Source organism: Callorhinchus milii, unplaced genomic scaffold, assembly GCF_018977255.1.
Source record: "Callorhinchus milii isolate IMCB2004 unplaced genomic scaffold, IMCB_Cmil_1.0 Scaffold1, whole genome shotgun sequence".
Classification (NCBI taxonomy): Eukaryota; Metazoa; Chordata; class Chondrichthyes; order Chimaeriformes; family Callorhinchidae; genus Callorhinchus; species Callorhinchus milii.
This window is the reverse complement of record NW_024704742.1, coordinates 1,314,879-1,327,804: the sequence shown is the minus strand read 5'-3', so window position 1 is coordinate 1,327,804 and position 12,926 is coordinate 1,314,879. Positions and strand designations below refer to the sequence as shown.

General features: G+C 45.3%; 1 protein-coding gene across 1 annotated transcript in view; it reads left to right on the top strand.

The window, feature by feature from the left end:
- The window catches only part of fam13a (family with sequence similarity 13 member A), a 131,708-nt gene that overhangs the window by 50,062 nt on the left and 68,720 nt on the right, over positions 1-12,926 (top strand). The window contains exon 7 of the mRNA XM_042336444.1: positions 5,176-5,381. Coding sequence (XP_042192378.1) covers positions 5,176-5,381 — 206 coding nt within the window. The remainder of the gene's footprint in view (positions 1-5,175; positions 5,382-12,926) is intronic.

The window sequence follows — 12,926 nt, the reverse complement described above, 5'->3', positions numbered from 1 at the left end:
TGCTGTGCGTAATCGGCTGCCGCGTTTCGCCCACAAAATACACAGTCAATTCACTTTACAGTATATTCTGTGAAGCGCTTTGAGACGTCTCGAAGACGTGAAAAGCACTATAGCAAATGCAAGGATTATTATATTATTATTATTATTATTATCTTTCTGCCTCACAGATGAAAACCATGGTCTTTAAAATGGAATGAGGACGAGTCTATTACCTCTAGCAATTCTGGATATAATTCAACATGCTAAATAGATAATGAATGGTCCTTGTATTTGATATAGAGCCTTATCATGTCTTCGAGACGTCTCAAAGCTCTTCCAGAATATACCGTAAAGTAAATTGACTGTACATCAAGCGCTCCGAGACGCTACCCTGGGCAGAGGGCGCAATATAAGTACAAGTCGTTGTTGTTATATATTTCGTGGGCGAAATGCAGCAGCCAATTGCGCACAGCAGTGTCCCGCAAACTGTCGTGGAATGATTGACCAAATTTTTTTATTTATTTTGAAGTAATTATTACCCCCGGAAACCGATCTGCCAATCGACTAAAAACCGGGTTCCTACTTCCTGCCGGGTTTAAACAGAGGCGTGTGAGTGAGGGAAGTTGCCCAACGTTTCTCGCTGCCGGGATTCAAAGCCAGGTTTTGTCGCTTGCGAACCAAAGTGCTCTAACCGCTGAGCTACAGGACTCCATGTCACATGTATTGCTAAACGCGTCCTAATCTGTGTCAGTCGAGGCGCAATCTGCTTCTTTCTTGGGCGTCCATACATTTTTTATTTACGTGAAGCATTTGTTTGTCAAAATCTGCAACGAACATCAGGAAATTCCCCTACTTACCCCACAACAAACACACGCACACGCACACATTCCTGTAAAAGATACCTCGAGTCTCGCCAACTCTTTGTTTGCTACAGAATATGTTTATCTGGTACTCAAGGTGGAGATTAGCAAAATATGAAAGCAAAGTGCATTCAATCCACCGTCAAAAGGCAGTTAGGAAGCCCTTAGTAATTATGGGGCGTCCAGCTAGATTTGCACCCACCTGTCTGCGGATTTTGAACGACTGCTTGCGGATTTGCAGGTGCGTTCCGACTGCATGTGTCACATCTGGAATGAAAGGACATCCTTCGTACTCGTGGGTTATGTGGAAGAATGATGAAGTGAAGGAGAAAGTTACCTTTGTCCATTTATGGGATCGTTTTCGTGCTGCTAAATATTCACGCTGGCCTCGTGTTATGTTGCCTTATTGCTGTTCGATCTTTATGCTGCCCGTTGTGAGAAAGAACTCTCCTGGTGCTCATTCACTTCTAGAGTTAGGTTTCCATAGACTTGAAGAGGGGCATTTGGATTGGGCTGTGTACCAATTGACTTTTTAAATAACAAGCGTGTGTGGTAGAGTAGTTACGTCGAATTCCAGGGTGGGGAAGAAATCCTTCCGTCTCAGGAATTATCCTTTGTGAGTTTTCGGATTAATTACTACAGCAGTGCTTTACCTCTTGACTTTTTGATCACCGCAACAATCCTTGCATTTGATAAAGCGCCATATCACCTCGTTGAGACGACTCAGAGCGCTTCACAGAATTTGTTGTCAAGTGGATTGACTGTGCAGTTGTGGGCGAAACTCAAAATTATAATAACGATGGCGAAAACAACTTGAAAACCATTGTGTTTACCGTTGAATCTAAATAATAATAATAATAATAATAATAAATAGGGTACAAATAACAGTCTGGGTGTAGTTAGTGCCGCTGGCTTTGAAAACAGCACCCACGCCAACCAGTTTGTTAACTTTATCAACCATTTAGTCAAGCCACCGGCCACTGTGTCACAATTTTGGAAGGTCCCCGCTTAAAAGTGAATTTGCCTTCAGTGTGCTGGCTCAGTTGTTGCAGCTGAACCAGCTAGGGTGTTTCCAGATCAGCCACAGTTCAATGGATTAAACTCAGCAAACAGCGTCCAATTTGGGTCGGGTCAGCAAACAAAACCAGGAACATGATGATGCTGCACCTCGGAATCTCTTTCTGAACACAGTTGGGGCTCGGGGGGGCATTTTTCAGATGTCGGAGAGGGTGAAAACACATTTTATTCGTGTTTCTTTCTGTGGGCTGCCCACCTCTGTTGATTCTATCCCCAAAGCCAAATGCAAGTTGGCCCTGTTTGCTTGTTGGCATTGCTGTTGTCACAGGAAGAATCTGGTGCCGCCTTATCTTGCGCTAAAACAATTGTTAGTTCTGATTTGAGGAAGAAATATGCTCAGTAAGTCCTAATCAAAGCGCACAAACCTTTTTACTGCGCAGATTTACTGTGTACCTTTATTTTTCCGCCCTTTCTGCTAACCCGATGTGAACAGCAAAACGCTGAGTAGATCAAATGCAGCTTAAATGTAAACAACAAGATTGCTGTGCACAATAGACTGTTCATAGAATAAATAGAGCTAGGAAAGGCGAGCTTGAATGCTGGCAGCGTTCTGTTTCCCTGCTTCCTGTTGGACATGCATTGGATTTGCGGTGTGGAATTGCCAACCAGCTTACCCAGTGATGAGCCAGATTAAGGGGGCTTTGTGGCATAGCTTGCCAGGACACCAGTGCGTGCCCGCACTCCCCCCACCCCCTTTCCCCCCCACCCCGTAGACGGTGGCTTCAGCTCTGGACACCCAATTCAGGCAAAGAACCTAAAGGTAGTCTCTTGATAACGGCTGTTCAATTGCTTGAGCGACAAACGAGCAAATTTGTTTTCGTAACATATGTTCGCACTTTCTTAATTTCGGAATAAATGGATGATCAGGAAAGAGTTTTTACGCTGATTGCTCGATGTGGCATTGCAGTGTTTACAGCGCTTTGCTCTGACCGGTAACCGGGGCGTTGCTCTGACATAGTTATAGAGTCATATTGAATGTTAGTATATTATTCTCAGGTCAGTGCTCTATGACGAGGGCTGACTGTATTCATGTGGAAAAAAAACAAGGAATGTAGAGGCTAGAAGCAAAATGATATTAAGGACCCTTTGAAGTTTGAGGGTTAATGCACTAGGAACCATATACTGTAAGTTATAGTGTAATGGTCTAAGTTGTTTGTTGGGCTAACCATGTGTAAACTTATGTGAAGAGAGGTGCCTTGAATTACGTAATTAGTAACTAAAGATTACAGAAATACTGTTTCACTGATTTTGATTAATCACTGATTAATTACGGAATTCAATATCAAAATCCAAACCAACAACAACAGCTTACACCTGAGTAGCGCCGTCCACACAGGGCAGCATCTCAGAGGGCTTATCAGTGGCGGAGCCTGACTCCGAACCGGGGGTGGGGGGGGGGAGGGGGTGAGGGGATTTCAGGCGGGACTTGAAAGAGGGGCGAGAGGGGGCAAGGCGGAGGGATTGAGGGAGAGCGTTCCAGAGTTTCGGGGCGTAGCGGCTGAAAGCGCGGCCTCCGACGGTGGGGAGGAGGGCGTGAGGGACGAGCAGGAGCCGGGGCCGGTCGAGCGGAGGCGCCGGGCGGTGGATTGGGGAGTGAGAAGGTCGGAGAGAGGGGGGAGGGAGGGAGGGGCCGGGGAGTGAAGGGATTTGAACACGAGAGTGTGAGGATCTTGAAGTCGATCCATTGGGTGATGGGGACGATGAAGCCAAGCGAATGTTTTCAACGTTTTTAACCAGTGCTGTGGAGTGTAAGCTTCTACTATTTGCCCCAGGTCTCAAATGCAGACCCCACACAGCCTTTCAGATGTCTTTCTGCGGCTGCTTGATCGTTTGCTTGCAGTGTTTCAGGAATCTGTGTGGGTTGCTGGCATTTGTGTGGGAAAAAAATGCTGAACTGCAGCATTAGGGGAGAGAATCAAGTTCGGAATGATTTACACACTTGTTTAGGAAGGGGCAAAGAGAGAGAGAGAGAGAGAGAGAGTGTGTGGTCACATTTAAGTGTGGCCTTGTGATTGATTCACCTGCCATCCAATGCCTTGCTTGTTACGTGCGAGAAAGAGAGAGAGAGAGAGAGAGAGTTTTCAAAAGCGTCAGAGTTGGAAAGAAAAAATAGCTTAGAAAATAAATACAATTTGTGCAGTCTGTAAAATTGACCTATCCCACTGACGCCAATGTAGGGAGTCCAATGGGATCCCTTTGGCAGTCGTGAGTCACATTTCGGCCCCAAAATATACAGTCGATTCACTTTACCGTGTATCCTGCGAAGAGCTTTGAGTTGTCTCGAAGACGTGGTAAGGCGCTATATCAAATGCAAGGGTTATTATTATTATTATTATTATTATTGTTATCCCAGACTTTATGCTCTAGTGTTTGAATGTGTGCAGGGCTCTCTGTGGAGCACATTTATAAAGAAGAATAAAAGCAAATACTTTTCAAAGTAAAACTTCTCGAAAAAAAACCAATCCGGGGTGAGTGATTTACGAGAAAGCACATACCAACCATTCCTAGCACTTAGTGGTAGCGTTATTTACTTTCTGCTTCAATTGCAAAATGATGCCTTTCCACTCCTCCTACCACCCCAGGAAAGGGTGATGATGGTCAAGAAGATTGTAGATGTTTGTTACACCAGCACAGGTCCGAGATGAAGGCTTGTCAGTGGGTGAACAGTAAGCATTCTGCGTACCGTTGTACATAGGTTTGAAAAGAATAGAAACTATATATTTCCTAGAATGACATATATTTAAGTTTCTTCGGGCTATTCCGTCCAACGTGTGAAATGTAACATTTCAGCAGCATTATAATTAAAATACACAGTCAATCCGCTTTACAATATATTCTGTGAAGCGCTTTGTGCTGTCTCAACGAGGTGATAAGGCGCTGTACCTAACGTAAGGATTATTATTGTCATTACCGTGTGGTTATGATCTAAATAACCCAGAGGCAATTACAGTATTGGGAGGAAAAGAAAGTCTCTTATATAAATGAGAGGCAGCATTTTGGATCACTTGCAACCTGAGCAGGAAGGCGAGTGCGGCCAACACTGTAGATAATAATAAATAATAATATTGCTTGCGTGTTGATACAGCGCCTTATCACGTTGTGGAATCGTCTCCAAGCGCTTCGCGCGACGTGCCAAGGCAAAGTGTCTTGTGGGCGAAACGCGGCAGCCGATTGCGCTCAGCAACGCGGCAAAAGAAACGGTTTTGCTGTGGGTTCTGAGCTCTTGGGCGTGAAGTAACACCGCTTCGTTCTTCTCAAGAGCAAAAAGGCGCAGACTGAAGGCGGCGGCAGCAGCAGCAGCAGCAGCAGCAGCGGGGTTGGGACTTTCCTCACGCTGCAACCAGAGTGGTCGGCTGGAAGTCCGGAAGCCACCCAGAGGCTGCCAGCCCACACCGCCAGCCGCCAGGAAATGGAATCCTCAGAGGAGTTGGCACACCGTGCAACCGAGCAGGAAATCAACAGCAGGTTTGAGATTGTTATTTTTCTCTCTCTCTCTCTCTCTCTCTCTCTCTCTCTCCCGGATCTCTTGGGCTGCTCGGCGAGTCCTTTGCAAATTCAAGGCAGCAGGGATTGCAAATAAAGGGAACATCTGGCTCGCGCGACCGAATGGTGGATCTGGTCGTGCTGGAACCCCGGATAGGGTCGGCATTCCAGCGTGAACCACTTCCTGTTTGTGGAACTCCCCCTGCGATCAGGCAAGTTGAAAAAATCAGATCCAAATAATAATAATAATAATAATAATAATCACCCATGCATTTAGTGCAGTGCCTCACCAGCTGACCAGCAAATTTAGTTGGTCGCAACAACAACAAATTATATTTGTATAGCCCCTTTCATATCCGCAGGACGTTCCAAGGTGCTGGACAGTCAAGGATTTGGACCGGAGCAGGGCACATAAATGCACGTTGTTGTTGTTGGTGGTGTTGTTGTTGTTGTTTCTGAGGTGGTCGCGGAGATGCCCCAACTGTTCTCTTTAGTTGAAGGTGTAGCGCAAGTGTGGCAAGTGTGCAGAGCCAACAGGGGAGCCCCAGGAGACACTGAAGCTCCTTCTACATCTGAAGGATTTGCATCTGCCGGGCGTCTCCAGTGCTGTGGTCACCATGAACTCGGATCCCTGGCGCCAGAGTTGCCTGGCAGATGCAAGTCCTTCAGAGTTAGAGGAAGATACAAGTAGAAGGAGCTTCAATATCTCCTGCAGCTTCAACAACAACAACTTGTATTTACACAGAGCCCCCTCATGTGGGGTAGCGCCCCAGAGCGCTTCACTTTTGGCGGTGCGTTCCGCTGTACATCCCTCCTGGTCCGGGTAAGCTGGAGTTTGATCGCTCGTGTGTTTTTCAGTTTTTTTCTGGATTGAAGTTTTCTTGATTCATGGCATATTGAAATACAAATATGGAATAGTCGTCCGAACTATTCAATCGAGAAGATTTATTTGGTTGGCTGGCCATAACGGTTGGCCACCACTGGGTGTGTCCGTTCATGTCTGCCTGGCTTCTTGTTTGGCCCACTCGCCGCGCCCCCAGGAGTTTCGGTTCTGCTGCCACCCAAGGTGGTAGATCAGCACAATGATTCTGTTGGGTGTTGAAAGCCAAAGTGGTAGGAAAGCTTTTTTGATGGTGACGCAACTGAAAGATCAAGAGATACACAGGGAACCGGGATTCAGGCAGGGATGGTTCATTGCATAATTGCTAATGGCAAAAGATAACAAAGTGCAGGGAGAGGAGCGAGGCAAGTAGCTGCAACCCAAGGGAAAGTGCAGGCTCCCATTACTAAAGTCCAAAAACTTAATAGGGGGAGGACCAGTTGAGGAGATGGACCAAAAAATTCAACTGAGCCCATACACACCGGGAAATCTTCAGGTTCCATCCCTGATCTGTGCTGAAGTTCCTGGTGTTAAGCCAGTGACGCCCTAAAATCATGATCAGTACCCCAGGTGAGGGGTGCAAAATCAACCAGGGTTTCGCTGTGGGTTAAAATACCGAACTCCCCCCTGTATGGACATCAGGTTAAGGACAGGATTGGACTCGGCTGCAGTGTCAAACCTGTCCTCTTTCCTCCTGTGGACAAATAACCTGCCAAACCTCACAGTCAGTCGTGACTCGCAAATTATTAATGGGCGAGATACTGAAGGGCATCTCCGCCCATTACATTGTACACCAGTGGAAGGAAAAACAAGTCAAACACATTTGCAAGTGGGAAGGCGAGCAATAAATTGATGCTTGTTTGATTTATAATATCTGCATTAAAGTGTTCCTGAGGCCAAAGTACAGATGGCAGCTACAATCTGAAGAGTGAATGGCCCAGAGAGTTGAAATTGACATGACTTAAAATTGTATCCGCAATCAGCATTAATTTCCAGGAGTGCACAATTGTTATTATTAAGAATAATCATTGCCTCAGTATGTATGGAATGCTGATACTGTCTGTTGCTGCTTTCAAATGATGCGTTTTTTGTGTGTTTGTGGTACTGCACTTATTCCGTTCCAAAACACGGGAATTTCCATGTGTTTCCCATGGAGTCATCGGTCTGGTTTGGATACTATTATGCACGGTGATGGGATATGTCAGACATTCAGTCGACCCTCCACCCCCCCCACCAAAAAAAAATTGTGTGAATAACTGATTGCAAGGAAAATACAATATTTGAGTTTTTACAATAAACGTAGAGTCTGTTGCTGTGATGGCTAACCTGTGCACAACCAGCTCGACTTATTGGCAGGACTTGGAAGGGAAGACCAGTCACTGGGGGCAGGGAACCATTCCCACTCAGCTCCTGTTAACCCTTTAAGCCAAAGCCCTAACCGGTAGGGTGATCCTACCCTATATACGAGCAGCGGGAAAGCTTGTCAGACGGCGATATCAATAGCAAGCTATGTTTTTAAGCTGGTTAGACTCCAGCAGTTACCCTGACGCACAACCTGGTGTCCCTGCGCCTAATTACTTTCCGGAATTAGGTGAGCAGGGGGGGGCGCGTCCCCTCCAGGGAGAGAGAGCGCGTTCCATCCCAACAATCTACCTTTGTAATTTCCATGTGTAGGTGGGAACGCGTCGAGTCCTCAGTTTGGTTTGGAGACTCTGAGACATAGTAGTGATGGGTTTCCGCGCGTATCAGCCACCCGAGAATGCCGAGTTCGGACGCCGAATTTGCCTGCGTGATGGTCACTTTTGCTTCAAAGCGCCTGGAGCTTTCTGAGAAGATTCAGTGTGATCAGACGTCGTATCAATGGAACCGTAATAAAAAACGTACGGGCGCGGACCAGTTACGCAATTGAAATGGAATTCCATCACAGCCATTACAGAGGGGAGAAACAGTTAATAACCAAACTTGCATAAGTAGGAACGTACTGCACCAATATTGACCCGGTTGCGAGTCAAGCTCAGACTTGTCCGTTGCTTTTTTAGCTTGGACATTATGTGTTGTTCATTGTATTTGTGTTGTATTTGTGGGCATTTTTCAACAGCTAACAGCTGCTCAACAGCGCATGTTTATCATTTATGACGCTGAAACCTGCACAGGCAGAATTATATGTTAATCTTTTCACAGTAAGGTAAAGGACTTCTCGGCTATTGAAGGTTACAAGTAGAATGGTGTTCAAATTATTAAAACTGTCGTTAACTTAGACCTTATCGCCATACCTCCGGCTCAGTGCTTGTCTCCAGCACATGTGACGGCATGTGATGAAAAGTGTTGAATTGATTATTTACATTGATTCTGTAACTCCTTAGAGACTCGCTCAGGAACAACAATGACTTGCATTTATATCTCACCCTTCATGTGGGATTTGGAGGATTTGGATGTCTTGTCATCGGGCAAAGACCAGTTAAGGCGTGTCTGTGATGCAGGAGAGACCAGCAATGTGGTGTGAACAGGCCATTCACTCTCTTGAGGGGCAGCACTGCTATTTATTGCTGTATAGATCATTAATGACTCTGAGCGACGTTAGAGAGCTAGTTTGATGACACAGCTCTGGAAACCTGAGAAGTTGCGTACTTCACGGAATATGCCTTTCCTCCGGGCTGGTAATCCTCAGTAACGCATTTCCATTAAAAGGTCTTTAAGGTGAATATTGTCATTTGGTGGAATATTAGCTGCTGTTACATAAGAGACAGGAGATATTTGCACAGAAACTGTTGACACCAGGTGCTGGTAACTTAATATACAGAGTTCCAGTTGATACATCAATTTTCAAGATAAAAATGGAGTCAAGTGAGTGCTGAGATAAACAAGGTCAGATGACAGATGATTACCAGGATAGTTGCCATTTAATAAATAGTTCAGATAAATTAACTATCACAAATGTATTCCGACATCAGTCCCGCTTATTAGGACCTGCAGTATCAGTATTCATATTCTTCAGTCTGAAGCTTGTGCTATTATTAATTTGCAATGAAGTTACCTCCATAAACGCCTAATAATAATCCCTCCAAAACCAAAAACAATAACAAATTGGTCATTTTCAATCTACGACTGTTTGTGGGACATTGCTGTGCGCAATTGGCTGCCGCGTTCGCCCACAAATATACAGTCAATTCACTTTACAGTGTGTTCTGTGAAGCGCTTTGGGACGTCCTCCCGACGTGAAAAGCGCTATATCAAATGCAAGGATTATTATTATTATTATTATTATTAAACAAACAAATGCGGTCTTCATGTTAAAGAAAATTTATTGAGCCATATCTGACAATTGCAGACTCATTTAGCCTGATCTCAACAATTAATTGAAGCAATTATGGGATGCATGATGGAAATATTGCTCATCTGAAAATGACCTAATAAGGGGTAGACTCGGAAAGGGTAGATCTGTTCCTAAATGAACCTCTTAGGCATGATTGTGGATGCGATATTGTAAATTGCTATTGGTTGGGAAGCCACATGACCAAGATTCACCAAAGGCCTTTCACAAAATACCTCACGAGAGACTCCTTTAGACTGATGCTGCTCAATATCAATGGTAAGATACGGATGTGGATGAGTAACCAGCTGAAGAGAAAGAAGCAGAGGGCAATTGTTACAGATGTGGGTCAAAATGAAGAGCTATTCACAGGAAGCCACGTGCACCTAAACTTCCAAAAGAGGTTTGTCAATTGTACCACAAGAGAGATTTTTTTTTTTTAGAAACTGATGAAACTGGGCATAATTTTGATTGAATTGTAGATTATGATGGTAGGATCCAGTCAGGAAAATATTGGCAGTGTGAAGGCATGAATGAGGATTCCCGGGCAGGGTGAAACATTAGGCAAGTTTCCACGCTCCACATGCCTCTGTTTAACTAGCAGTCAGTAGCAACATGGTTATTAGTAGGTCATTTTCTGGGCATAATAATCCATCAAAAAAAATTCTTTGGTCACTCAATCCACAACTGTTTTGGGGGACGCTGCTGTGCACAATTGGCTACTGCATTTCGACCACAAAATACACAGTCAATCCACTTTACAGTATATTCTGTGAAGCATTTGAGACGTCTCACAACATGCTACGGAGCTATATCAAATGCAAGGATTATTATTAGTGTCTGTCCGCAGTTGGGTCAGGTAATGCCATATGGGGACAATATTCTAGAGATGGATAAAGACATTCTAGCATTGGGACTGGAAGGACTATTTAGAGTCAAGCAGAACGCCGAGATTATCGTTTTACCTGATTGCGTAAGGAGGTTGGTGCAGTTGGAGCCAGAGGTACGAAAGAGTTAGCAAAAATCAAATGAGGTGCCTTCAATCTTATTGACGTTAAATTGAAACAAGTTGAGGCTGATCGAAGACATGACGTCTCACAATCAATCAGTCAGAACATGCAACAGTTCTCAAGCCCTTGCTCCTCTTTACCTCTGTAACCCGCTAACCCCGTACCGGCCCGTTCACTCTTTCTGTTTGACGAACTCTGGCCTGCTCCATGTCCCACCCCACTATCAGTGATTGGGCCTTCAGCACTTTCTGCCTCCACCCTTTGGAACTCCATCCCACAGTCTATTCGCCTCACCCCCTCCCTTGGCTTCTTCAAGAGGACCTTCCTCTTCAACCGTGACTTCGGTCACCCTCCTACCCCAACCCTCCGTGCCCTCCTGACCCCAATCCCCAGCTCGGGTGCATCTGACTTTCGAATGCTCTGGGACGTCCTCCCGACGTGAAAAGACACTATACAAATTTAATTTGTTGTTGTTTGTTGTTCCTGTGGCGGGGGGGAGGTGAAGCTGTTTGTTATCAGTGTGCATGTGGAAAATGACCTTGTGCCTGGTGGAGAATTCCACTTGAGCTCAGAGGAGGTATTGAGGCCCAGATATCAACAGGCGATGAAGGATTAAGCTTGGAGCCATCAAAGATAAGAGGTGGAACCTGTTCGTTAGACGATCTCGTCATACAAAGAAATGATTCATCCATTATTTACAGTGTTCCAGAAATTTATAGTGTTTACTTTATGCTTTATAGTTTACTTTATAGTTTAACTGAATATTTCCTTTTATTTTTGATTTTTAATTGAATGCCCATGAACCTCTCTGACGGACCCTGTACAACAGCTTGGATTTACTGAATATAATGCCCTTTACTAAAGGTAACGTCTTGGAGCACTTTGCAGGGGCAGGTTGGAGGCCAAGCAAGGAAAGACGGGGAGGGTGAGGTGACCATAGGGTACATAGGGTTCGAAAGGGTACAATTTCGGGGAGGGTGAGACGCAGTGATATTAGAAGGGAGTTCCAGAGGTTAGGGGTGTAGAAACTGAAGGCTCAAACATCAACGGTGGAGAGGGCAGGGGACGCAAAGCAATGCCCTAGCCCATGTTGCTGGTTTTGCTCTTGACACAAGACGTAATTAAACCATTCTCCATAGAAGTCCTGTAGCTCAGTGGTTAGAGCACTCGCTTTGCAAGTGAGAGACCTGAGTTCAATTCCCGGCAGAGGGCGAAACCTTGGGCAAGTTTCCTTACTCCACACAGAGCCTAATAATAATCCCTCCAAAACCCAAAACAATAATAAATTGGTCATTTTCAATCAACGACTGTTTGTGGGACATTGCTGTGCGTAATTGGCTGCCGCGTTCGCCCACAAATATTCAGTCAATTCACTTTACAGTGTGTTCTGTGAAGCGCTTTGGGACGTCCTCCCGACGTGAAAAGCGCTATATCAAATGCAAGGATTATTATTATTATTATTATAGGAGATCCTTTGGTACTGTTGCTAAGACGGTGATTTTGCTGTACGTGAAGTTTTTTTGTCTCCTAACTTGCTCTTCAAAAAGCTCCACTGATGTGAAATTTTGATGACTGCACAACAAACAAATATAGTGCAAACTAAATATAGAGCAGTGCTGTGCAGGAAATATTTTCGATGTATGTGAAAGGATTAAATATCATGCAACATTCATTTCACTTTTCTCATAAACATCTTTATATAATCAGTCCATACCGCAGGTGTTCTGTTTCTATTGGGATATCTTTATTCAACAAGGTTTCCTTCAATGTTGCGTGATACTTAGTAACACAGAAACAACAACAGCAAAATTGCATGTGCAAAATGCCTTTCACGTCTGGAGGATGTCCCAAGGCGCTGGACAGTCAATGTTTTGAACCCGAGTTGAGGGTCGGGATTGGTGAGGAGGGTTGGAGGGCAGGGGAGAAGCAGGGTGATCAAAAGCACGGTCAAAGAGGAATGTCTTGAGATGGGTTTTGGAGGAGACAAGGGAGGGGCGAAGTAGAGGGACTGCGGGATGGAGTTCCAGAGGATAGGGACAGAATGGCGGATGGCCCGCCCGCCAATGGTGAGGCGGGCGAGGCAGGGGACGTGAAGCAGGCCTGCTGAGCGGAGGGAGCGGGCAGGATGGTAGGGGGTTAGGAAGTCGCAGATGTAGGGGGGAGCGAGGCCATGGAGGGCTTTGAAGGTGAGGACCAAGATCTTGAACTGTATCATCTGTGTGATGGAAAGCCAGTGGAGTCGGGCGAGGGTGGAGGTGATGGGATCACGGAGCCTGGTATGGGAGAGGACACGGGCTGCAGAGTTCTGGATGATCTGCAGCCTATGG